The sequence below is a fragment of the Betta splendens genome, chromosome 6, assembly GCF_900634795.4.
Source record: "Betta splendens chromosome 6, fBetSpl5.4, whole genome shotgun sequence".
Classification (NCBI taxonomy): domain Eukaryota; kingdom Metazoa; phylum Chordata; class Actinopteri; order Anabantiformes; family Osphronemidae; genus Betta; species Betta splendens.
In genome coordinates, this window is record NC_040886.2 from 6813558 (window position 1) to 6839730 (window position 26173).

General features: G+C 47.9%; 1 protein-coding gene across 5 annotated transcripts in view; it reads left to right on the forward strand.

The window, feature by feature from the left end:
- mob2a (MOB kinase activator 2a) overlaps window positions 1-26173 on the forward strand; it is a 43529-nt gene that overhangs the window by 4430 nt on the left and 12926 nt on the right. The window contains exons 1-2 of one of the 5 annotated variants that reach the window (XM_041071285.2): window positions 15324-15732; window positions 23712-23825. The exons of 1 other annotated variant lie outside the window; for it this stretch is intronic. In XM_041071285.2, the coding sequence (XP_040927219.1) occupies window positions 15695-15732; window positions 23712-23825 (152 nt within the window). In that variant the 5' untranslated portion in view covers window positions 15324-15694. Of the gene's footprint in view, window positions 1-12660; window positions 12924-15323; window positions 15733-23711; window positions 23826-26173 lie in introns of those variants that run through there. 3 more of the 5 variants (XM_055509759.1, XM_029154445.3, XM_029154446.3) reach the window with 3 other exon arrangements.

Here is a 26173-nt window from a genome sequence, read left to right on the forward strand (position 1 = left end):
AGTCAGTGTGTGAGAGTAACACATCTTCATGCCTTTGACCCGAGCTTTGTGTATATGTAGATTTTCCCCAGTGGGGATTTTACACACTACAACCCGGTCCTCAAGTCACCCCACTGAAACTGCACACGCGGCAATCTGGGTTGTTTCCGCTGCTTGCACCATAGATGCAGTGTTGAAAAGGAAATGTGACAGACGAGCAGGCGTCACCAACCCTAACCCACCTGCTCAGACACAGAAACCAACCAAAGCGGCCGCTGTGTTGCCTGGTCTGAGCGAGGAGGAGTTCTCTGACTCTACAGTTTACCGCAGTGTCTCTCTCCTGTCCTGACCTGAAGGCTGAGCAGCAGTCGCGCCTCGCTGTCTGCTTGTTACGACCTGTTAACTCGCTTGTCGAAGCTCAGAGAGCTGCTGCTGCTCCTCATGTCACAATGGGAATCTCTCTCCTTATGAATCAATGTTTCGTGCACTAGCAATGACTTTACTTTTCGACCACGGACGGCCCAGGCTGCCATTTAAACGGCTCTGCAGCCCGGCCAAACAGTTTAACAGCCAGTAGCGTGGAGCTGCTTTACAGATTAACCTTGTTGTTGTAGGTGGCAGTCAGCCCAGTATCTCCACACGCCACGGGCTCCCCACAGAGCCCAACACTGAGAACAATCACCCCACAGTTCACATCAAGAGTGACCTTGTTGAAGTTTTCTCTGTGTCCGTGCTGACGTTTGGGTGTCGATCAGACTGAAAATGTTTGTCTGACCAATAATCGGTACATTAATCTGTTGGTTTAAGGTTTTGGCCAGAGAAAAGTGGCAAATTCTGATGAATTACTTAGGCTGGTTCAGTGTCAGTAAAGGTTTATCAAAACAGTATATATTTACATTTGGCTTCTATTAAATAGCATTTAGCATTTTCTTCATATCACATCCAGATAATAGACTTAGGTCAGTTTAGACCACCACAGACTAGGACCTCATCTTTTTGCCACAGAATCAACATCAATGCATGACACGCTGCTCTGCTGAGACAGGATCAAATTAAAGTGGTGTATTGTTTACTTCACAGAAAGGGCAATTTAGTCACCCCACCAACTTACTCCATTTCTCCGGCTGGGTCTGCCTCGGTCCTCTCTTTCTGTCTTCCTCTGCCTTTAATCACCCCCCCCCCCTTGGGACGCTGATGTGCAAAGACATTTGCGTGCTTGGCTGCGGCCTGAGCTGGACCGTTTGGCAGCAGAAAGCAGGCCCAGGGCAGCCTCCGCACTCCCCGAGACGCATTCAACAGCGAGCAGCGTGTTCGCTGCAATCGCACTGAGCACATGGGAGCTCGAAACGCGTTCCGTCGGGTAGTTTCTTTCGTGGGCAGGCCTCATACAGTAGAAACAGTGGAAGGCGAAGAGTAGAACTGACAGGCGAGGGGTCTGCATTTTATTTTGGGGCAAAAGAGGCCGTACCTCCTCCTCCCTAGATGCATACGAGTGTGAAAAATGAGCACGGGGCCGGTCGACGCACCTTCAGACCTCAGCTGTCATAGTTCAGAGGTGCCGGTGGCTTCGTGTTTCACTGCAAGGTGACGTGTGTTATCTAGTCACTAGCAGATTCAGCAGCTCCCCCTTTTTATAGTAGAGCACAACAGATCTAACATTAGTGGTTAAAATGTCTTGCCAACATAATACAGATCGTGTCCAAAGTAAATGTTTTATGAGCCTTACCCACGATTGAGAGGAAGTGTTGGGAAGGTTGGGAAGTGTTTGAAGGCGTATAAGGAGACATGGCGAGCGCATGCATGCTTTCTGCAGATACAGGAGCTTAAACAGGCACGCTCATGGTAAACACTCGCATTCGTCCCCCGAGACGCCTCTCCGCCTCCCGTTCCATCTCTCTCATGCAGGGTGAGGCCCAAATTGAACGCGACACCAGAATGACTCTGCACTTTGCCTTTCACTGAATATGCATGAGCGGATAATCGGAGAATCGGCCAAACACTTGAGATGGAGACTCTCGCTACGTGTGGCGTTTTTGCCCTCGTTTATAACCTGAAGATGAGGTTTCAAGAGCTTAAGGGTGGTGCACGCTGTCTGAGTATAGTGTAACCTAATATTGTGCTAGATCAAGGGTCTGCAACTGCATCCCAACCTGGAACTGGCTTTGCTTGTGAAGCTTCTCCTCCCACTCGAATAGGTCCTGACCTGGGCGAAAGCATGAATGTTTGCGTATCAACGCACAGATTGCTGCCATTTAACCACCAGCCCCTGATAATGAGCCAATGAGGTGCACAGTTGCCCTCTTTTAATAAAATGTCCCCATTTATGCCATACGTCCATTTTGCCACCACTTTGACTTTAAAGGTATAGCGTCACTATGTGTTGTTGGTGGGATGGTGGCACTTTGCTCTGACTGTGTGTGCCTTCTTCAATAGCTTTGAACTCTGTGTGAATTAAAAAGGCCGTCAGCGTGCAGGAGCGTTGAGACCAGCCGCCTTCTGCCTTCCTGTTCTGATTTAAATCATGAAACAGGACCTCTTCTTTTAAAAAGGCTTTATTTAATATTAGGCCAGTGTTGCTGCACAGATTCTGGACTTTTTGCTGCTTCCCCCATTTGTACTGGGTGCCACGGGCCTGGGAGCAGCTACTGTTCTGTCAAACCCTATCACAATCATGGGCTGCTGCTGGCTAGAACTGTCTTACAATCAGCTAAAATAAGCTGAAGCCCCTACAGCAGGATTTAGGGTTGTTGTTGCCATCCACCCACACGGCCACCCCCCAGAACAATTGGCTGAATATTTTACAGGGCTGGTTGCACTGTTTCATATTTAGTTCTCACTACATTCAATCAAGCCCTTTGCTTTGAGAAGATGCTCTTTTAATGTTCTATCCTATATTTTTAACACTTTCTTAGAATCTATTTCAAATTAGTACAATAAATGTGTTATTACCCAAAGTGAAAACAGGCGACAAGCTGCAAATGAGGAAGAGACTGCAGCTGAGATGAGATGAGAAGCCGTGCTAGCATACAGAAAGTGGGGCTGAAGGGAGAGGGGAGCAGGGAAAGGGATACACACACAGATATGGAGATAAATGTGAAGCAACGACGTGGGTCAGAGAGCCACATTAGAAACAGCAGAGGGCTGCAGTGCAGGACATGGAGGAAGATTAACTGGCAGGGGCCTGGGCGCCTGGTGACAGAGAGAGAAATGGAGTGTGGATCTGTGTGCAGGTTAGAAAGGCGCATAACAAATGCATTGGATCTCCTGTCCAGATTCAGCATTCATTGGCGTTGATTCCCCAAACATCATACCTTGAGACGTCACAGCCTTAATTTACCTGGCTGATTTTATTCCTTTTAATAGTCAGCGTCCTCGAGCACGGCCTCAGCGGAGCAGCTCACTGCTGCGTCGGTGAAGAGGTAGTGGGCTGATGGTGATGGTGTTTGTCCTTGGTGGCTGAGCCTATGGAATCTAGGCTGGTCTGAACTGTAATTGGATTAGCGATCCCTGCCTCGCAAAGTAAGAGGCGCACACGCACACGCCGATGTATACATGCGTACGGTATACGCACGCATGCCTCAGAGGAGCTTGGCTCGGTTCAGCACTCCAGGCTGTTTTCCTCATGCACCAAAACACCGTTTACGTTGACGAGCTGGATCCCAACGTTTCCGTCTGGCTGTTAAGTACATGTGTAGGTGTGCACACAACTGCGTATTGTTTGTTCACATATTTAGATCAACCGTGTGTGAATACACAGAGTGAATGAGATTAAAGAAGTGCTGAAAATTCAGTGCATGATACGATCATTCACAGTGAGCATGGTAGACCTACAGTACGAGAGAGAGAGAGAGAGGGAGAGACACTCTTGTTTTCATTCATGAGCTTCCTGTTTAGCAGTTTTGGACAGGATGTACACAATGATGTCATGGGTAGCGTGCATCCTGACTGTCTGTTTTAGCCTTCCACTTAATGGTTCCTTTATTTTACCAAGACCTGGTTGACCAAGTGTTGCTCATGACAAGTTTCATTGATGAAGTGATGAACCTGGGTGGATTTTAGTGACTAAGCTGGTGCTGCAGTCTTGAAAGACTGGGAGGAGAGGTAACGTCATTACCAGTGAACAGCACCTTACTTGCTGATGCTAACGTTTCCTATCAGCTTGGGGACATGCTGTTCCAAAGAATAAAAGCCAGGAAATAAAATAAAACAATGCGGTTTCTTTATCTCTTTTTTTAATTACCCTTATCTCACTGTCTGTGAGATATGGTTTGTGACTGTAAAAGGCATCAACTCTAGCCTGTGGGCAGGGTGTGGTAGGTGTCTGGACATTTAAACAAAAGGCCAACATCACAGAGGAGAGCAAAGTTCAGTAAACCGTAGCAAGAGTTGCAAGGGAGAGGATTTCCCCCCAGCAGGCCTTCCTTTTACCTTTGACTCTCTCTCTATGACTGTGCCCGCTGCTACGCCACATGTGGATGTGGTTTGGGTGAGAATTTAAACATCAGTTAGGCAGTCAGTGAGATTAGAGGGAGACAGTGATGGAGCGGGCTTAATGTCTGACAGGCCAGCACCAGCAGCCATATGTTTCATATGTGTCTGCTGACAACCCCGTACATCTCCTCTACTTCCTGCCGCCGCGACAGCCGCCACACAGAGGCGGCGGCGAGGAGGAGGAGGGCGTCGTCTCCGATGCGGGATGCTTTGAAAATGAGGACACGCGCTGTAATTGATGCAAAGCTCTCAAATCCACACCCAGTTGCAACCCTGCACAATTTTTTAGCACATTAAACAGCAGCAGATTTAGACATAGGAATAGTCTCAACTTTCCCACACACGCGCATTGGAAGCGCTTTTCTTTTTACACTGAGGACACAAGCTCTGTGGTGCTTGGGGTGCATCAGCGATAGCTGGGATGGGCTCCAGCATGCCTGTGACTCCTACCAGGAAATGTTTTTAGCATAATTGATGGATAGACGCAGCATCAACATGTCTGCAAGTGCAAACCCAGCCCCAACTTCCTCATAGTTGTTGGCCAGCTTACTAAACATGAACATCTGAGTCTGGAAGTGTTGCAAACCAGCCCCATGAGACACTTCACGTTTTTAAAAAAAAAAAAAAGGGGGGGGGGGCGCGGAGGAGGATGGAAACGTTTGGAAGGAAAAAGTTTGACTTGGAATGAATGCGAAGAGCAAACGGAGCGGGAGCCGGTGGAGCGGGGTCGTGTAATTTCCTCCGCTGGGTCACTTGGGGTTGCTGCACGGGGGCTGCCGGCCGGGCCTCCCAGGAGCCGGGCAGAGGAGCTCAAGGCTGGACAGAAGACTCGGAACATTTGACCCCGATAAGGCGTCTGATGTCCTCTGGGGGAAGCGTGTCTGTGTAAACAAGGATAAGTCTGACTGAGGGGATTGCACAGGGGGTCTGTGTAGGCGTGTGCTGTTTGAAACACACACACACGGTTGTATAATATAAAAGAGTCAAGCATTTTGGCACAGTGTCACAACACTGGCCTTTTCTCCCCTGCACGGTGCTGCCAGCCGCAGACCTGCCGACCGTGACCTTTCTAAAAGCCCTTTTGAATCGCCGGTGGGTTTTTCGGGCCGCGTGGCCGGTGATAAATGCCAACAATGAGCCAGCAGCCTGTCGGTATGGGCGCTAGCTTAGAAACGATCTCCACGCTGGCTGTGAACACGGGGCGTTGTGAGCGGCCCAGGTGTGGGATGGGTCGGGAGCACAGCGGACAAATAAAGAAAAGGCCGGCTCGCACTCGGACGCATGTGTTGTTTACCCGTTGCAATATACCAAAGTAGAAGACGACGAGGCCAGGGTTCTATTTCTGCCAGCCAGTCTGGCTCTTATTCCCCACAGAGGTCTCTTCCTACAGTAGAAGCCAGAGTGGACTGAGTCATATATCATGGGGGAGTGTGCCGAGCCGAACAGGCTACTACAGATTAGAGGTGAGAGCGGCGCGCTGTTGATTTATTACTGGCTGTTAGCTGGTTAAATGAGGCTAAGGGAGGTGAGATGGAAGCAGATTAACCCACATACAGAGTGATGGAGGAGGACGCTCTGAGGCCAGCAGCGACTCCTCGCCTCCTGCCTCTCGGAGGCTCCTTCGTCTCTCTATCACCCATGCTTTTTGAGAGGAGAGAGTCGTCGTCGTCGTCGGTGGTGGGTGCTCCATGTGCTCAACGTTTGGAAGTTGGCAGCGGAAGCTGCATTGTAATTTACTGCTGTGGTTTGTGTGCGTTAACGGATGAAATGCAGTGTGTCTTATTTAGATAGTAACAAGTAGTGTCAATATTTGGACATCTGCTCAACGGATGTGACTGGTGTGATATATAATGATAAAATGAAATGACACACTCTTGTTTATATATTTCCAAATGCTGTTTTTTTTTTTGTGAGGTTTTCAATATCTTACAAGCATCTTTTCTGAAAAGGATTAGTATCAACCAAACTCCCTGTCGCACGTTGAACCACGTAAGTCTCTGTCTTCCTGGCTGTGCTCCAATCCACATCTACGGCTCTGGACGAGGGTACGCGTGTAAGATCTGGGATCTGTTCCCTTAGCCGTTTCTATTCTAAACCGTTGCTCTCATGGGCGAGCGAGAGGGGAATCGAGGGAGTGAGAGACGTACCCCACATCCGTTTCCTCTCGCAGAACAGTAGGTCAGGGACTTGCTCTGCCGAGTTCATGTGTCACTTACTGTAGGGCCGAATGGAGGAGGGGAGGGAGGGCAGAAAAGACACTTCACGCAGTTTGGACTTTTTATTTTTCAAAATGGCCGGTAGCTATTGAATAAGCCTGTGTTGGAGTTGAAGCAGGTTTTGCATCTGGCTTGTTTGTGATATTTCTGAGCGGGATTAGCTGTAACCTGATGCTGCCCGGGTGCAGGAAGCTGACATTTAACAGGCCTCCAGCCGTCGTCTGATAAGCTGGATGCCGCGGGTTTCTCTGAAATATCGTCTACTTTTTCTATTGGTTAACCACCTCTGTTCTCAACTCGCCTCTGGAGACACACAGCTAGGCTGAAAAGCACCAACTCGTCTGTGTGTGTCACTCCTCCACCTATTTACTCGGACCCTTCTCCACCCTCCCACCAAACAAACAGCTCTTCCTGGCCCACCCTGTACTGCAATGTGCTCTCATTGTTCTGCATCTCCACTGGGCAGGGGAGTCTCTAGCAGGACCTTAGTTACTTAGTGACTTGGGACGCTGAAGGAAGCACAAACGCAGAGATGCACAAACACAGGAAGCGCTGTTTCCCCATGCAGGCTGCCGCTGTGCTTAGTTTGTCAGAGCGTAGCAGAGCTCTGCCTCTAACCACACGCGTCTCTTACCATCACTCTGTCTCGTCCTTGAGACGTCTATACATCGGTTCCGTTTTAATTGACAGCATTTCAATAATAAAAATACAGTACAAGACATGCAGCAAAGCTAACGCATGATAAAGGACGAGAGCCTCCTTTCATACTCCATAATATTGTGATAGTTCTACTTTCATAAATCAGGTTTCTTCTTGTTCAGAGCTGCTGACCTTGACACAGTATTTCCCCTTTCGCTATATTACAGCTGTGGTTAGAGGTCATTGGCTTTTTGTTTGAAGATCTGTGTGCATGCACCACTGCATCAGCTGTTACATAACCCCTCGAAGCTTGGAAGGCCACACTTCCGCATCGTGAATGTCAGTGTGGGTGCATGCATGACCGTAAGAATTAGGGACATGGATGAGGCCTTTCTAGCATCACTTCTGAACTGCCGGGACGTGTGCTCAGCGTGCACAGTCTATAGCGCTTTCACACAAATCCGGAGATTTGAATACATTATTATGTGTCTCTGCATATTTTTGGGTCTTTTTCAGATTTCGTTAGTAATTCAAAGCCTGTTGCTGTCAGCCTTGAGCTCACTGTTTGGTTACGTGGATCAGAGTGGTTCACGCTAATGAGGCTGCACATTAAAAAGAAAAAAATCATGCATCTCTCTTTGATGTAAAATTTTTGTTTAGTTATGTAGCTATTTTATCTCATTATTACTTATCAGTCATTACTACTTGTCAAAGCTCTCATTTACTTCCATAGTCTGTTCAGCTATTTAGTTGTTGATTAGGATTTAACTGCTGTTCCTCTTTGTACCACAAGAGGGCAGTATGCGCCCAGTTCACATGACTGCCCAGTGGGCATAAATAAGCTTATCTGTCAGCAGTTTGGCAATTTTGTTTGGTCAGTGATGTTGATTTTCAGCAAGCAATGTCAGTTCATTATTTTGCCAAGGAGAGTTGTGTGTTCTGTTTTTTTTTGTTTTGTTTTTTTTTTTTTTGAGTAAAGGTTAAATAGAGATGTTGAAGAGACACTAAAGGGGGTAGTTTTATAGGACAAATGAGGGAGGGGAAGTGAAACTGGGGCATTTAATGAGCATAAAACCAGATTTTGAGGTTGTGTAATCAAGGCTTGCACCGGGCCCTGTCAGCTGCTTGCTCCAGTCCAGTGCCACATGACAACATGAAGTAGCTGCAGTCTAAAACCAGCGTCCACCACCAGCCAGAGGCAGACACGGAGATCAATAGTTCTGTTCTTCTCCATGCTGACGCACGTTCTTTCTTCTTCTAATCTGAGGTTGACGGGTAATTTGTGTATCTTGTAAACTCTGACATGGCTGTTTGGTTATTCAAATCATGATTTATTGGTGGGGATAAGCTGCAGTCATTCAGTGCCAGAGAAACATGACTTCCTCGTCTTCTCTTTTCATCTCCTGTGCTCACCTCCTCCTTCCACTCATTGGTGCAAAAGCTTTTATTCACATGACATCAATACCAGACAGCACACCATTAAACAAGACATCAGTGGTGGCCTACACTTTTGCCTCATCCCTCAGAACCATTCACTCCGCACAGGAAGAAGTAGAGAGTGTAGATGCCAATCGATCCCTCCCACAGGATCAATGCATTCTTTCTGTTAAACAGTAGATGGCGATAGACACTCGCTGTATCACCTTTGGTTTGAGCCTCATCAGTGAAGCAGGGCCTTTTCATGCTGCAAGATGTTTCTCTTTGTTCCATCTGTTTTTTTTAATGTCTTCTACCAAGTGAGAGGAATACGATTGTATTATTATTCTATATATTTTTCATCTTGTTTAAACCAGGGAGGGAAGTTTAAAAGATTAGAAATACCTGCCTGCAAACCATCCCCAGTAGCTCAGACATTCTGAGAATGACTGTGCTTCTTCACATTCTCAAAATGCGGTGCATTTAATTTCCTCTGTCGACTGGAGCTTAAACGGAAACCACACCTGTCTACATATGCGGCAATAAAAGAGCAGGGTTCATAAATACCCAGACACAACATCTGCCTTTGCTGGCGTCTAGGTGACATTTGAGAAAACGCTTGTTCATGGTTTTTCCCGGTAAACATAGTTAAAGCAGTGCCTTTAGAGAGAGTGTGTGTGTGTGTTTGGGGGGGGGGGCATTTTGTATACTTCTGCCTGCACAAATATTTTGATTAGATAATTTCCCACCATATATAAATAAATATTTGTTCCCTCATTTAGTCTTGTGTTTTAAGTTTACGTTTTTTTTAGTTTTTGTAAGTTTCATAAAGTCTGAACTCTCACTGGGAGTCTGTATGAGTGTTTAATTAGAGGCTGCTGTGGTTACATGCCAATAGATGGTGAGGCAGAGACAGGTAGCAGGGGTTTATAGGAACAGATGTACTGCAGAGTTATAGTGGTGTCCACTCACTGTAGGGCCACTGTATGTGCAAGACTCACTGACGTTGTCTACTGGCGCCGCCCAGCCTGCCTCTATATATAAGCCCTTTGATTCTGGGCCTGGTCCCAGCTCACATACACCTCTGTGTGTGTGTGTGTGAAGGGGGGGGGTTGTTCAGTACATATTTGTGCCAAGTTGTGTGTGTGATAGAAACACGGTAGTGATAGTGAACTCTTGGTTCTTGGCAGAAAAAAATGTGTGTACATTAAATTGCGCAATACACACATGTAAATGGTTTCTTAACATTCAGCAGTGCGGGTGTGTGTTTTCTGTCAGTATCACCTCTGTCTGCGCTGGGGAACCTGGCACATGCAGTAATATGGTCTATCTAAAGCTGGCGTCTCCTCTCATACGTGCACTCAAGCGGCTGGAGCCACAGTATGTACTGTATGCGTTCCAGTTTGTGTGTGTGTGTGTGTGTGTGCGCGCGCTGTGGTCCAGTGTTTGACTCGTGGTAATGTATTCCTGGACGGCCTGTGTAGGACTGAGGGGCCTTGGCCGCCACGCGGCCCCACTGCAGCCAGCAGCGACTGTTTTCTGGAAGCTTCCATGACACTGGAGACCAGGCAGAGGGTTTAGCTTTAATATCCCCAAAGTCAGATAATCTGCAGCTTTGTAGTCTTGGGTGGAAACGTGAGGGCATCTTAAGCTACACTCTTATGCTTGCACCCACTCCTAAAGTGCACATCGTTCTCACACGACATGCACCAGGAGTCGGGTGGGTGTGAATGGGGGCTCGTGATGCAACAGGGCATGAATGGAAGAGACTGCAAGAGAATACAAACGAGGATTGCGAAAGTAGCAAAAACATTCAAATTAGCTTAATGAAGGGGCTGCAAAGGGAGCAATAAAATCGAGGGCAATTAAGGTGCGGCCAGTGAGTAAGTGCAGGACACAGGAATGGATTGAGACTGAATAGAAGGAAGGGGAGGTTGTTTTTCACGGCATCAATAAATCCCGGGCTAAATGTGCCTTTGTGGTCTGCAGTGTTCACCCGCTTTCCCTTTCACCAGCCCATTGCTTCATCCATACATCCTTTACCGTCTCCCTCCTCTCCTGCCTCCTGTGGCTGTTGTGTAACTCTGCAGTGACTGACTGAGCAGCAGCAGCAGCAGCAGCTCCATTGATCAGCAGTTCTGGTGCCAGGCTGTTCTTACTGTAATAAACGAGCTATGAGCCACTGAAACCAACGCCGACTGCTTTTGCGGGAGCAGAGGACACACACACACACACACACACACACACACACACACACACACACTGCTGCAGTTTCAGTGACGTAATGCTAAATATTCCTCCTTGCCTCTAACCTCCCCACCCGCCTGGGTTCATCGTTTAGTTGGCTTTTGTACGACTCTCCTTGGATCCCTCAAGACCTATAAACGCAAAAGTCAATGAGACATTTTATTGTTATTATTAGAAAATAAGGCTCAAGATTGTTTTAAGTGCATGTTTCTTTTTAGGAGACCTGGGATTGTCCTTTCACCTAACTCTGTCTTTATTATCACAGAGAAGCATTCAGTGGAAAATGGTTGATTTATGCCACATTCGTATCCTGGATGTGATTCCTGTTTGGGGCCCCAGTTGCATGTCCATCTCCCCCCTTTTGTAAAGCTCCTTCAACTGGCTGCCAAAGAGGCACATCTGGTCTCTTCATTTTGCAGTCATTGTGGTCTGGCCCTCTGCTCAACAGATCCCCACTCTCCGCTCTCTCAGCCGATCCATCTTTTCTCCTCTCCAAATCGTCTGGTGCTGATTTTGAATGCATTTCTGCACCAATCTAAAATAAATGCATGAATACAATACTACAGCATTAGCTGTGTTTGTATAAAGCTAGCTGTTCTCCTTTTTGAGGACATGTCTGTCCCACACAAGGCTGACTGCGAGAGAGCTGTCTGGGCGCAGTGATAAAGATCACACTTAATCATCGTAAAGCCACTGCGGCGTCAAATCTCCGTCTGCACCCAAGTCACTTTGACTTTAGAAGCCCTTTGATTTCCTGCATTTTAAACATGCCTGCCGCTCATGTCATTGTTCCCTCAGGATGCTGGAAATGCCTCATGGCGTGGATGTTTCTCAGCAAGCCGGCGATTATGGCTCGTTGGTGGTGGTGAATTGGCCATTGTGCTGCAACAGCACCTGGCTTGAGGTCAGAGGTCCATCAGCGCACCAGTAACTGACTAAGAAGACTGAAACTCGTGGTTTCATCTTTAGTTGTGATGGTGGAAGTAAAGTTTTAATAGTTCTATTTTTTTTTTCCTCAAAAGTCTAGTCTACACCAACATGAGGTGATCTATTAAAAAGCAAAGTCCAGTGATGATCTACAAATGTTTACTCTTCAGGCTGATAAACAGAGCATGCATGTGTGAGAGGCACACATACAAACACCCTGTAAAAGGCTACTTCGGATTTAAACGGCATTATTGGATCCTCAGCCCTATTATTAGCGCAGATCTGTCTCAGCCGTCAGGCGTTGACTGGCCGAGTGGAGGAGTCTGGTTTGTGTTCGCTAGAAACGTGTACACGTGTATTTATAGTTGCTCAGATAGGATGAAACGCGAGACCCTCCACGGAACCGTGACCGAGGAATCTGGACGTGGACGTGCAAAAGCCAAAGCTGTGAGTTTCCTACGTGCGTCTTTCTTCGTATTTCGTGGCGAGGAGAAGTGAACATGAAGCGATTTGCGTCAGCGAGGCTGTGGACACAAAGCCGACACGGCCTCAACCACGCTCCCTATCGCTAGATTTTATGCCAACGCGCATCGATCCTCTCTGCGCTCACGACGCCGATACTGGCTACTGGCCTTTTTTTGTTTTAACCGAAACGCCCGCAGTCCAGAGACTTGTTAACCCTGCCCCACGGAAACTCCATCCAGGAGGAGGCGGCGAGGAGGAGGAGGGAGGGAGGGAAGGAAGGGGCGCTGGGAACGAACGATAGACGGAACGACGGAGAACGGGAGTTGGAAGAGCGGGAGAGGCGTGCAAGCAGCAACTCCAGTGCGTATTGTTCCGCGTGTCGGTAGTTCTGCAGCGGTCCGAGCGACGGGGAGCCGCGGCGCACGCTGATTCGTTCGAGGTGCGACGAAAGACGCCGAAACAACCGTCAATTCTGGATTTCTTAATCCGCTTCTTGTCGTCCAGGATGAGGTTTAAGCGGAACGGGTCCTATACGTTAAATAGGTAAGAGGCCGGTGTTCGTGTGCATGTGCGTTCAGCCGTAACTTATTAATGTGTCACCCCCCGCGGAGAGGAAGGAGGACGACGAACGGCACGTTTTTTCCCGTGGTAACATTAGCCCGTAAATCAGTTCACTTCATCCGGCTCGCGTCTGATGAGGCTTCCGTGGTACCGTTGCTCATTGCGCCTTTATAGGCTCATTACGGTATTGTGGTACCGTCTGACAGTAAAGCTTCACTGGTGCGTTTATTGAAACATGAGTAATATAAGGTGGAGTTGAATAATAGCCAGAATGAATCACAATGTTTTTTGCTTCTGAAGAACTGATTTATTAAGATTCATCTCAGCGGTGTCGAAATGAGCCTGGAACATTTATTCTTTGGTGTAAATGCAAATACACATTATGCATAATGAATATGATTATTACTAATCAACAAGGCACCCACGTGTGTTTCAGTGTGCCGGGCAGGACCAGGAGAAACCTGTCTGGGGGGTTGCTTCCTCTCTTCTTCTCTTTTTTCCCCCCTTTCCTTGAGGACATACCGCTCGTTGAGGTCATATAACCTAGCAACGTTGTATGTCTTTGTATAACCGTGGAGCGACTTGGCTGCTGTTCACTGAGAATGCATCCAAGTTTCCCTCGACGCGATTGCAACAGCGTCCGCTTACATCCTAGTGGTTCCGAGCCGTGCCAGGAGTCTGGTCTTTCCCGTCCCCAGCGGTTCGGTCTCTCCCTCCCACACCCCTCACTGTGCAATCTCCTCCGCCCTTCCAATTCATAGAGAAGACACTTCCTGTCTGCCGCCCATCAACTCACAGCTCCCCTAAATGCGGCCTGTGACACAATCGCGCCAGATGTCTTGCCTTTATTGGTCATTTGGATTTAATGATAAGGGCTCAGAGTTTGGAGTCCACGCACTCAGAGACCTGCGCGATCTCGCTCCCATTGTTGAAAGTGACAGTTGATTTAACCTCAGTTTCGGGTGTTTTTTCTTTCTCCACTTTTCCTCTGGCACTCCTTTTCCCCCTTTTGCTTTGTTACAGGGCCTTCCGCTTATACATGACACACACGCTCACACCAAACCCACATCCTGGCTTTTTTTTAGGTACTGAAAACAGAAAGGGGGCTAATGAGTGCCAAACACACACTTCATCACACGGCTGAAAATGTGAGAATGATGTTATCACCATACCCCCCCCCCTGTGTTTTCACTTAGGGTGTGTGTGTATGCGTGTACGCAGCTGTACGCGTGTGTGGATACACATCTGTGTGTGCGTGTGTGTGCGCGTGCATGCGTGCAGGTGAGAAGGATGAGGTAATTAAGCGGTGAAAGAGGAGGTCTGTTAGCTGCAGCTCTTGGTGACAGGCGTCTAGGGAGGAGGAGGAGGGATGACGTCATTGGCAGGGCTGCTGCAGTTCTTCTTTGTGTTTATCTTAAAGCGAACAGGAGCAGAAAAGCAGCGCGGAGTGACTTCACGGCTCCTGCGGCATCGCATGAAGTTTGGTGCGGCGACGTATAGGTGGAAACATCCAGCAAATCTGTCACACTGTTCAGGGCTTCTTTGATGAGTCTGCTGCAGCCCCCCCCTCAAAGGGGTTATATAATAGCCTCCTTCTGAAGGTGCCTGTCTCTGTTGTCAGTCTCTTCCTCTGCAGGATTCTGTGATTCGCGTCCACCTCACTACGGTGAAGTCGCCCCGTTTGACATTGACCGCCGGTGCTCAGCAGCAGCAGCCAGCGGGCTGCGCACACGGCGCCACAAACACTCCCCCTACCTGACCACCGACGAGTGTATGCGTGCTGGACCAGCGGGGGGGGGCGAGTCATGCAACAAAGCCCATCATTCACTCCGTCGGTCAGGCTTTTTTCACCCACACCATAATCAGGGCGCGCTCTGCAGCCATTGGCTGGTTTCTGGAGGCTTGTCTCCACGCTGTCCCCTCCGACCTCATAGCGCTGCGTCATTTGTGTGTATGAGGAGTTATAAAGTTGACCGTAGGCTTATATCCGTCTGCTGGCTACACTTCCCATCCCTGTGTAGTCATGTTGCTGCACTGATTAACCTTCCAAAAAGGCAGATAGGACCTGAATGCGTTTCAGATGTTACAAACAGCTTGTGTGTTTGGTCTGTGCGAGGGATGGGTGGAGATGGGATGTTTAGCCCTTGTTTGGGATGTATACAGATGGCCAAGATTGCCGCCTCCCAGGGGCTGACCCCCCCCCCCCCTTCCATCCGCCTCTCGCTCACCACTGCAGTCCACCCTGTGCTGTCCAGCAGTCAGCAGTTTGTTTATGGGACTCTGTTTGCCAAGCTAATCTTCCCGCCTTTCAAGTAAGAGCCAGCAAGCGAATGAGAGCGAGCGAGCGAGCGGGAGCGAGAGGGGGAGGCTGGGAGCGAGCGAGAGAGAGAGAGAGTGTTGAAGTGAGGCAGGCTGTTGCAGTAGGTGGAAGGGAGAGAGAAAGAGAAACAAGCTCAGAGAAGTGTCTGGGTTCGACAAGGCTTCTCCTGTTCTATTTTTTTCTGCTCGGAGGGTGAATTTGCCCGGTTCTGTTTGGCCCGTCTGGGCCCGCGTCGCATCGGCTCGTCTGCCCGTGCGCCCTGCGTCACTCAGCGCTGGTTTTAGTGGCTGCGGGGTGACTTCACCAGGTGCTATGCTGGAGCTGGGAGCTGCTGCCTGGGCGCACCTGTAGCCAAGCCTCCAGGGGAGCAGTGGGGAAAGGCTGGTGTGGTCCTCAGCCCCGTCAGCCCGGCCTCCACCTCACTGCAGCCGCGATGGGGGTTCTGGTGTGCTGTGACTGCTTCTTCTATAGGTACTTAACCACGTTTGCGTTACTCTCCTTTGCCCTCAACCTTTCCTCTCGCGCTGCTGCTGCTGCTGCTGCTGCTGCTGCTGCTGCTGATTTAATCGTTCTTGGCTTCGCACATTCTTTCTTCATCAGTGCATCTTCGTCCACCTCCAACTCCTCCATCTCCCCCTCCTCCTCCTCCTCCTGCCCGTTCACACTTGGTCATACTGCTGCAGTTCGGAGGAGACATTTGAGGACAGCGCCGCTGTAGCAGGCAGCGATTCTGCTGTAGTCAGACACATTGGGTATCTTGACTTGTGAGGGGAGGAGGAAGGAGGACTGCCAGCCTCCTATGTCTCACCGAAGGACAGCGTTGCTAGTTACAGGGTTTGTTTTTAGGGGCTCAGACGGGGGTAGATGGAATTAAATAGCGAACAGCTTTTCAGGCAGCCTTGCCTAACTTTTCCTCTCATTGTCCCGTGTGCCCCTTTGGCCGGACGCCATGTTCTCTCTTACGGGAACAGAAATGTTTTTTTTTCTCCTTGTGATGTTTGCAGAGTTTTAGACTTTGCTATAGGACTCTTTTTTTGCTTTCTGTGCTGGTTACATAGGTCACGTTTTAGGAAGCTTGTGCTATTTAGTTTTAAAACCTGACTGATTTACTGGCACCCTAGCTGGTTATTGTGCTTGAGAGGATTTGGTTAAGGTTTTCTGGCAGTTGGAACGGAGCGGCCCTGGTTCCTCTCTCTTGTGGTTGCGGGGTTAGCCCGCCGGAGTCTGTCTTAACTGCAGCATAAAGTCTAAATATAACTTTCTAGTTCTCCAAGGAGCGTTTAGATGGTGAGGGTAAAATTGTAGCTTTAGCGCAGATGCATAGCACAGCTGGAATGGATTAGACCTTGCTGCAAGTCGGAACATTGTTTACACGCCGCTGCTACTCTTGGTCGGAATAACAGCCTGATGTTAATGTATGTGTCATGTAGTTGTGAAAGCTCCACATTTTACACAGTTGGTGAAATACACACAGAAGCTTTGTGAAAGGCAGCGCTTGTGCCAGACGTACACACGCCCCCCATTTTTCCCCCAATCACCATGAAGGCAGGGGTGGGACATGATGTAGATGTAGACACTGATCTCTCAGGCTCATTAAGCTAAATGGACCATCGCGTCTATTTTTGGCATTTCCTCCTCCTCTGCATCCCTCAGCCAATCAGATGGCTTGGCGGTGATGTTACATGGCTTGGTTGATGTGTGTTTTTAGTGGCACACCCATCCAAAACGCGGCCTTCTTGACCTTAACCCGGGCCCGCCCTCCGTCCCCTGGGCTTCTGTGTTTTTGCTTTCAACAGTAGCATTGTGTGTATTAGAAACAGGCTGCCAACAATCCGTCAAACAGTATAAACTTCACTGTTGATCATCCTGTTTAGAAAAAAACAATTTAACCGTTTGTCACTGTGGTGTCATAATATAGTGGTGTTGGTTTTTGTTTTTGCATATCAGTTAGTCAAAAACTTTAAATTTGTTGTGTGTAATTTGAATAATATTAAATATCCCTAAAATACCTCTTGTTTATGTTTTCTACTCTTGGCTCAATTTGAGCTGCAGATGTGAGTTCTCTATTAACTTTTGCTATTATCTTTCACTCTAACCTTTACAAATGTGCAGCGTTGCATGGTAATTTTGTGCACACACACTTGCAGGATTGATATATTTTATCTTCCAACACAGCCGTCCTGAGGTAAATGCCACAGCTGGGTTGGCTCCTGGCTCAGGTTCCCTAAATCAAATCAAAGATTAAAGTTGTGGTCATCTTTACCCACACACATGATGCAACTTGAAACACACAGCCCTACTTTCCTCTTAGTGATGCAGTTTAATATTTCTGTACCCCTATGGTCATGTTGACATTACTGGAAAGCAGGCACACGCAGACCTGGGGCCTCCATCACATGACGAACGCTTGTTTGGTCCAGACCAGTTGGTAACTTTCATCAAATGTGGTGGAACAATGGCCCCGACTGTATCATCATGCCGTGTGTGTTGTATCAACAGAGCAGAGCACACTGTTTGCCATGTGCGTCTCATTAGGCTGTCTTTGGCAGACCGGGCTGCTTCCACAGAGCTGAGACATGCAGCTCAACAAGGACGCTATTCTCCACCAGCCGACCCTGCGCTCCTTCCCCCTGGCCCACAGATTCCCGTCCCAGGGCTCGCTCAGATGGAGCTGTGTTCGATCAAGCTGAAATATTGGCGCCCGTGAGGAAATTTAAGTTGAATAAATAAATGGGGCTTTGGTTAGTATCGGTGCATAAAGATCTCCTGAAACAATCGCATATTTAAAGCTGTTCCTTGTGTTGAATGGTGGTGTTTTCTGTGGCACTGTGCAGCAGTCTTGCTTTGTCATCCTGACTGGAGAAAACCTCTAGATGTTTAACTAAACTGCGAGAACAACAGTTTCATTTCAAACTAATGGTTTGATGGTCTAATGAAAATCTATTTATAGAAAAGAACTGTAGTTATAGCTTGATTGAACTGATTATATGTAATCAGTTCTTATTTGTTTTTACCCAGTTTGAATTGACCAATCATTCATTCAGTAACACTACTGTGGTTCTGGTGCTTTTAATGCAGTTACGTACATGAAACGTATCATGCATCATCAGTCTAATGCTGCATTCAAAGTAAAAACATGGTCAGCCTGATTTTTTTTTTTTTTTTTCTTTCCTACATCCCAGTAAGCAACCGTGATATTAAGCTTTGGACGTCACAGGCTTTCCTCTGTTTCCTGAACTCAAATTAGGTTTTTGCTCTTCTGCCAGCAGAAAATTCTAACATCCGTTTATATTATTATGGTTAAACCTGCCCTAGATGTCACTGTTAACCTGATACGATCAGGACGTGCGTTACTCTAGACGGGGATGGGGACCGGCAGGGGCTGGTCAGCGCAGCTGTAAGAAGACAATCAGTCTTTGCTTGACACTTCTTCTCCACTTTCACCTACCCTCCAGTCAGCGCGAAGGGCAGACCTCACACACGGGGCCCGTTGCATAACACGGGCTGTGTGTGTGTGTATGTTTTCAGGAACAGCCTCTAGTCCTGCTGGCTCAGGAGGAGAATGAGATGGCCTTGCACTAACCTCACCTCCGCATTTAGATCCACACCGTCAGCACACACGCGCACAGTCATGCACACGCAGAAATGAAAACTCACCGGACTATCTACGCAGCACTTCGGTTGCTGAAACAATTGCATTTCGATTTTTTTTTTTAATCTCAAAGTTTCAATCATAACAGTAGCAAATGGAACCTAAAGCACATGGAGGATCACTGTATAATTCAAATACCTTTTTATTTATATTGATCAGCACAACATAACTCCTATTGGCAGGAGGTGCCCTCTAACCATGAAAAGTCTCATTACAGCCTCTTGGATAATGGCTTCATTGTGTCAGGCTCAGTTTGAAGGTTGCACAGGCCCAGTTGAACAGGTCTGTTCCAAAACAACGGGCCTGGTACGTTGTATAGGCTGCAAGGACGACGGAGAACTTGGGTTAAGCAGTCACTACAGCAGCCCATAGCTCAGGCCCGTTTGATGGGAGACAGGAAGTGCCCGGGCGCCTCACTTCCTGTTTGCGGGGCTCGTTCCAGGCGGGAGTGGGACCGAGGGGCGGTCTGGTGGCGAGTTGCCGGTTTCAAACTAAGCCGTGCCCTCGGACCGGCGCGCACGCATCACATGCACTTGCCCGCAGAGCAGCGTAATCGCCTCTGTGCTGCAGTGCCTTTGGCTGCTGCGCCCCCTCATTTGTTTCAATTACCTGGCAGCTCACATTGTGCTCTTACAAAGGCTCGAAAAGAGAGGAAGCCAAGCAATGAGAGACAGCTTGTAAATAGTCACAGGAAATGCCAGTTTATTGCGCTCAGATCGCATTCCACTCTCTTAAAACTCAGCTTTCACCTGCGTCATGTTCGCATTCATCAGTCTCACACACACTGAACTCGTTCCACGTGAGATGACTCTTGGACTGTCTAATTTCCTGCTTTAGAGCGAGGAGCTAGATTCGCAATATTTTTTTCTAAATTGTCAGTGATGTCAGTGCAGTAGCTCAACTCCAGTGGCCAATAACGCGGTGATGTTCTTCCTCGTGGTGATGAGATCTTATCTGTTCATGAAGGGTGGAGGGGGGGGCGTGGGGCAGCAGCGGTGGAGGGGCCCACGCATTCCTTGCTCTCACTGCTCCAAGGACACCTATTGATTTGACCTTGCGTGCCTCCTTTCTACCCATCTCATCCCTTTGTGACACCAGCAGCAGCCGCCTCCACCTACTTCCTTCCCTCACTCATTGACGCACCATCTGTAGACAACAGTCGTGCTTTTGTTTTTTTTTTAGTAGCAGATGTGTTTGGTAGGTCTCTGTATTTACGCACAACAGTTGTTGCACTCGACTCCACAGAACCGAGTCAGTGCCTGTTCAATCTCAGCACACAGAGATTTGACATGATCTGATCCTATTCTTCCACAACATGCCGGATCATTTCATAACATGTGTTTGCTGCGTCCATTCAACCGTTGCGGCTGCAACTCTAAAGCCATGCGCCGAACGCATACACACCCTGTGCATCTCTACCCCATGATCCCCCAGTGGCTGATCTTTACTGACATCCTAACATGATCGTCTGTCATGACTAATTACCAGACACCAAGTCTAAGGGTGGGTCTTGTCTTGCATGTAAAAAATGTCAACCCACAGCTTGTGTGTCCTCTCACGGCTTTGAGTTATGGGAATTGCTGTTTGCTAGGCGCCTCGGTGTGTTGTTTTTGTGCCGCTGCTGCTCGGTGGCAGTGTTGTTGTCGTTAAGGATGTCCATGGGAGCTGCTTCTGGTGCCTCCTTGGCAGGCGTCTTCCTTGGAGAGATTAGACTTCCTCTCGGAGCAGGAGAGGTGTTGCTTCCTGCCGCCCACATTAACGCAGGGGCACCTTTTAAGCTAATTAGCCATTAAAACGCAAGCAGGGGCATGACGACCAGGACTTCCAACAGGGAACAGCGTCTTACTCAGATTTTCCTCCAGCTTGGTTTTTGTTTTCCTCCGTTGCTCACATGCTTTTCTTCACCTCTTTCCATAATCCCGGGTGTGGCCACTTCCTACGCCTTCATCCGCTCCCAGCGTGAAACTTGCACAATGGACCCGAGCATTTCTCTGCCATCGGATGGTGGCGAGACCTTGTGTTGTCATCAGAAGGGTGGATTTTGGTTTTGCCCTCTGTTTATGCTTGTTACATAGACATTACAGGTTGATAAGAGTTAACAAAATTCTCATTGACGGTTTTTAATAAACGTTCATAGCGGTTCATAGTTACTGCTTAGGTGTTTGTGGGGCACTGGCTGTACTCTTCCCTGCAAATGTCCTCGTTCACTCTGTTTTGCTGTGGGGTTATGATGATAAGCAGAGCAGCAGATTGAGAGTTAGGCATTTTTATCTCTTTTTTTTTTAAGTCTTAAAAGACTCCCAAAAGCCTTCTGCTGCTGTGACAACTCTAGATAATGGCAATTGTACAATAACATCAGCTGATAAGAGACATAATGTTCACTTTTGGAAAGCAGCGACAGAAATAGAATGAGACCTAGCAGGGAATCACAAGGCAAGCTTCCAAAGCAAATGACTCGAAACGCCGTTGCGTTCTGTAAAATACTAGACAAATCCAAAGTTTAGCCCAAGGTCAAAGAGCAGGCAGGACTTTGACCGTGGTGAACTTGCAGATCAAACTCCAGCCTTGCTGTCCACCCCCAAGCCAGACAGTCTGCCGGAGTTGTGTCTGCTGGTGCAGGAAATCGAGACCCCTCCCCTGGGAAAAGGGGTCCCCCCCAACCTCTCCTTTCATCTCTCAACTCTGTTTGTTATTGTATCAAATCTCACAGGCCCAGGGAATGCAGACTTGCTCTGGGAGTTATGTAATGTACCTAGAAAGAGACTGAAGCAGATTAATGTGATTTGACTGATGCTCTTTAGGCAGCATAATAATATAATCGGATGGCTTTAAAGTCATTGTTTTTGCTGCCTTCTTGGACATTAATTAGTCGCCTACAGGGGGATGCTGGGACACACCTGTCTTTCAATAGTTTAGATTGTTCACATAGTTGCCTAATTAAATTTTTGACACTTTGTTAGAGCCGGAATATGCAACATATCTCAAAAAGGTTCCTCAAATGCAGATAACTTGGCACCAGTCACTTTTTTTCCCAGTCGTCGGCCGGTTTGAATTAAAGGATCATTCTGTACATTTAATCCGTGTGTGTTGCCTTCTGCGGTCTGGGAAACATTATAGGTTACATACGATTACGGTGGATAATCTGTGACTAAATGCCCTCGTTAGGGAGTTAATGAGCTGTATCAGACCAGACACGCACGGCCTCGGCCCAGGACACGGACATCTGCCCAGGCCGCGTCCACAAGCTGCTTCATCTCTGCATCCTTGCAGAGGGTTTCTGCTTGTGTTTCATTATTATTTTTTTTACGTTTAGTAGCGTGAAAAGACAGCTTTGTTCGCCGTGACGCTCCGTGGCCGTACCTCGTCGTACTCCGCCCCACGCGCCCATTTCCTGCGCAAACATAGGCGCTACCCTGATCCGTCTCCCACCACATCCTCTCGTCTTCCTCTGTTCATTCCTACTTTCCATGACGCTGTTTCTCCTCAGCCCCCCTCCACCTTGTTCTCTACCCGTCTCACACATACACTCTTGTGCTCCTGTGTAAACATTAGCATACATTTGACCACAGCTTCCACACTTCTCTCCTTGTGCCTCTCCTTGACGTCAGCTGAAGCCCCCCCCCCCCCCCCCCCCCCCCCCCTTTTTTTTCCTCCCCCTAACCACATCTTTTCTGAATAACCAACTATTATTACCACGTCTTTGTCACACACAACATTCTTGATGCTCTCCATATTACACAACCACATCACCAGTAGTGGAAACTAACTCATTAGGTTTTATAGTCTTGAGAGGATGCTGGCCACCTGACGTCACTGTAAGCTCTGGTTTGAGTTTAACGTGCAAACACACTTGCACCCGTACATCTGAGCATCCTGACTCATGTTAATAAAAGCTAAAATGGAAACTTTGTTCTGGTTGTGTGTTTGAGACACAGAGAGAGACGCCTTTGGTACTAGGTAATGTTCTGGTCCCCGTTTTCCTCTTACTCGCATACAAGTATAGCTCTAATACCCCCTCATCTAAAATTTTCTTTCTTCCTTCTTTCTTCCTGTGATTTTAGCCAGCAGGTGGCACTGTTGCTTACGCCAAAGTAGTACTGTATCTTTGTGTAAATCAAGGAATGTTCCTCATCTCACATGCCCAGATCTGTAGCCAGACTATCCCCACACACTGATTTAAACTACAGCAGTAATCTGTAGGCAGTGTTTTGGTTTGTTTCAGAAATCTTTAGAATTTTATCAGCATTTTTAGCACAGATTGTGTGTGTGTCTGTGTCTGTGTGTGTCCTAACCTCAGTATCAAGGTTAGGAAATAATTTCCCAGGAAAAGCAAAGTGTTTTTCCTTTTTTGGAGGACGGCTAGCGCTCTGCAGGCTCCTCGCACCTTGGCCGCTTCGCTTCATTGCGCTCTGGTCTGTATATGCCTCTCTGAACCATGCATAGCGATAGGATATTGGTTGCACAAGGTATCCATGCACATAGTGATTTCATAAACATTTCCATGTAACTCTGGTATTTCTCATCTCCTGCCTTTTATCTTTCTAAAGCCTCCTCCTGCATCAGTCATAAACCAGTCAGAACACGGCCTCGCGTCTTTCAAACATGCTTTGGCTTCTGTTTCTTCTTCGCACGTCCCCTGTTGAAATCACTCCAGCGCCAGACATTCAAACTTCAAACTAGCTTTACCCATAATTGGATAAAATGCTGTGGCAATTAGACTGTAGAGAATTGTTCCTTTTTACCATTGTTGCCGTTAAATGCTCTCTCGTCCCCTTTGTCTGCCCGGCCGCGTGTGCAGGGAGCGGCATGTCTTTGCATGCAGCCCGTCCTCTGCAGGAATGCAGAGCAAAGAGGGGACGCTAAGGAAGAGAGCGCGCACGCAGACGGACGACGGGACTGCAAGGCCTTGGAGGTGGAAAAGTAGATGATAGCAGAAAGAAAAACAAATTATCCGGCGTGCATTTAAACGCCCGAGTACGTTAATGTGACGTCTAAAATGCTTATGTGCTTAGTTCACCACATAGAATGGAGGCGGGAGTTCTGAGGGCGTTCGGTGTCATCAAGTACATCGACACCTGCTGCTCTGATGCTGCCTGTCTGCCTCAGGTTGTGTCTACACAAGTACAGACACTTCATGCAGGCTACACGTACTCCAATAGCGTATACTGTTTATTAAATATTGTTCAAGTGCCTAGCAGATTCTTTCTTCTGTTTATCTGTTGCTGTAAGTTGTGTATTTTTGATTTATTTCCATTTTTGTCACATTTGCAAGCTTGGGCTTCCTGAGCAGGTCACTCAGTTCAGTCGGTGGCGCCCCCGTCTCCCGCTGACCTTTTAGGCAGGCCTTTGCTCTCTGTTGTCACTGGCTAATGCCTTACCTAAACATCCCCACATGCAACACCGACTGCAAGTCTCACACAGCAACTTGGACGCGCTCTAGTTTTTATGCTTCCCCTTTTGCGTTGGTTTAATTTGAACGCGGCTCGAGGCTGGTGGTGATTGGAGCGAGCTCCATCCAGGCGTGGGCGGAGCCGGACTGTTGCCAAGGCCCCAAGGCGCTCCTGCGGCCGTTGTGACTCGTCCATTGCCTGAATCAGTGTTTTCTTTGTCTCAAATAGGTGGAATGTCCGTTGACTTTGAGAAAGCGACCTGCTGGGCTCGCCAGCCACGTCGGTGAGCAGCGAGCACAGTGCTGCAGACCAACGTACTTGTTCCATCTGAACAACCTTTAATCCTCAGAGTTTTGGAGGCCGTGTTGATCGGTTTAGTTGCTGTTTGTGTCGTTCCCTATCAATAGATGATTAGATCTTGCAGCAGTTTGGTTTCTGATTTTGCAGCATACCAATCTTTCTTTTAGGGCCTAACTGGTTTGTTATGACGTCAGCGCTGTAATGATTTGAATCACTGGAATTTTTCTCACTGCGGCTTTGTTACATTGCCCTTGGCCTTATCCTCTGCCGATGGAGTTATTTCTCTTGTTTTCATTATTATTAAATTTATCTTTAAGCATTGTCGTTTGTTGAGGTGAGACAAACTTGAATGAGTTTGTTAATACTGATAAGTTCAGTTTCTACATTATGTAATCGAATATAAATTGTTCTGTCTTTTAGGATAAAGGTTCCTCAGTTTAAAAGAGCCTCAGTCGCCTCTCAGAACACAAGTTGTATAACGTAACCTCAAGTATGACTCATCCACGAACCATTAGTTTAAAACCCAAAATAGGATGTTTGGACTTGCATCGCCATCAGTTATTCATTACAGCACATCCTTCTTATTTTTATGGCGATCTCCCTGTGAATGAGTGGAACGACGTAGCGCTCCTGCTCTGAGCTGTTCAGCAGCATCTGCTTTGGTCAGAGCAGGTGGCCGATGACTGATGTCTTGTCTGTGGAGTGGAAAGGACGGTGGCTGTGACGTTAGCAGGGAAGAAAGAGTAAACCACAGTCCTCCAGACGGTGGAATGCTGCCGCCCGTTTCCACCCGCGTCAGATGTTGTGTAAGACGGGACTCGTCTCCTCCGAACACGGATCACTGCTGTGACTGCACATTACCTGCTTAACCAAAGCAAAGGAAGCGGCCACCTGCTCTTCAACTTCCGTGCTTGATTCATTCAAGTACTTTGTCCGCTCTAGCTCAGTAAATGCTGAGGCCCAGGTCTGGGCCAAGCCCCAGTGATCTTGAATAGACCTATTTGTAGTGAATATGTGGTAACAAATTCATGGCAAGTTTCTTTAGTGTAGAAAAGAACACTTTTCAGCAACTCAAACTGCAGCATCATAAACTGTATGTTACAACATACAAACATTTTTGGGCCATTTTATTATCCCGTTTCCAGCAGAAGAGAGCTGATTATCTACTGCTGTGAGGCAAATGATATTTACATTCCTAACACTCAGCACTATCTCCTACAGAAGCCCATTGGCCCAGCTCAGATCAACCTCACACCTGGTTGCGTGTTTGCCTCCCCCTCCCCTGCTCAAACTCTCGTAAGCCCACGCAGTTTAAACAAGTTGCTGACGCTTCCGAGCACAACCCCCCACCCCCCCCCCCCCCCCCCCCCCCCCAATTGTATTCTTTATGGTCCACGACAGGCGTCCTGATGCTATACTTAGCACCAGGGGGAGAGTCTGGACTGTCTCTCCTTCTTAGCATCAGGAAACATTATTCACAAGTCTAGTTTGTGCCCCTGTTGTCAGACAGGAGGTTGGAGATGCAGGCGTGAGGGTGCTGAGCGGCGCCCATCAGACCCTCTGTCTCTTT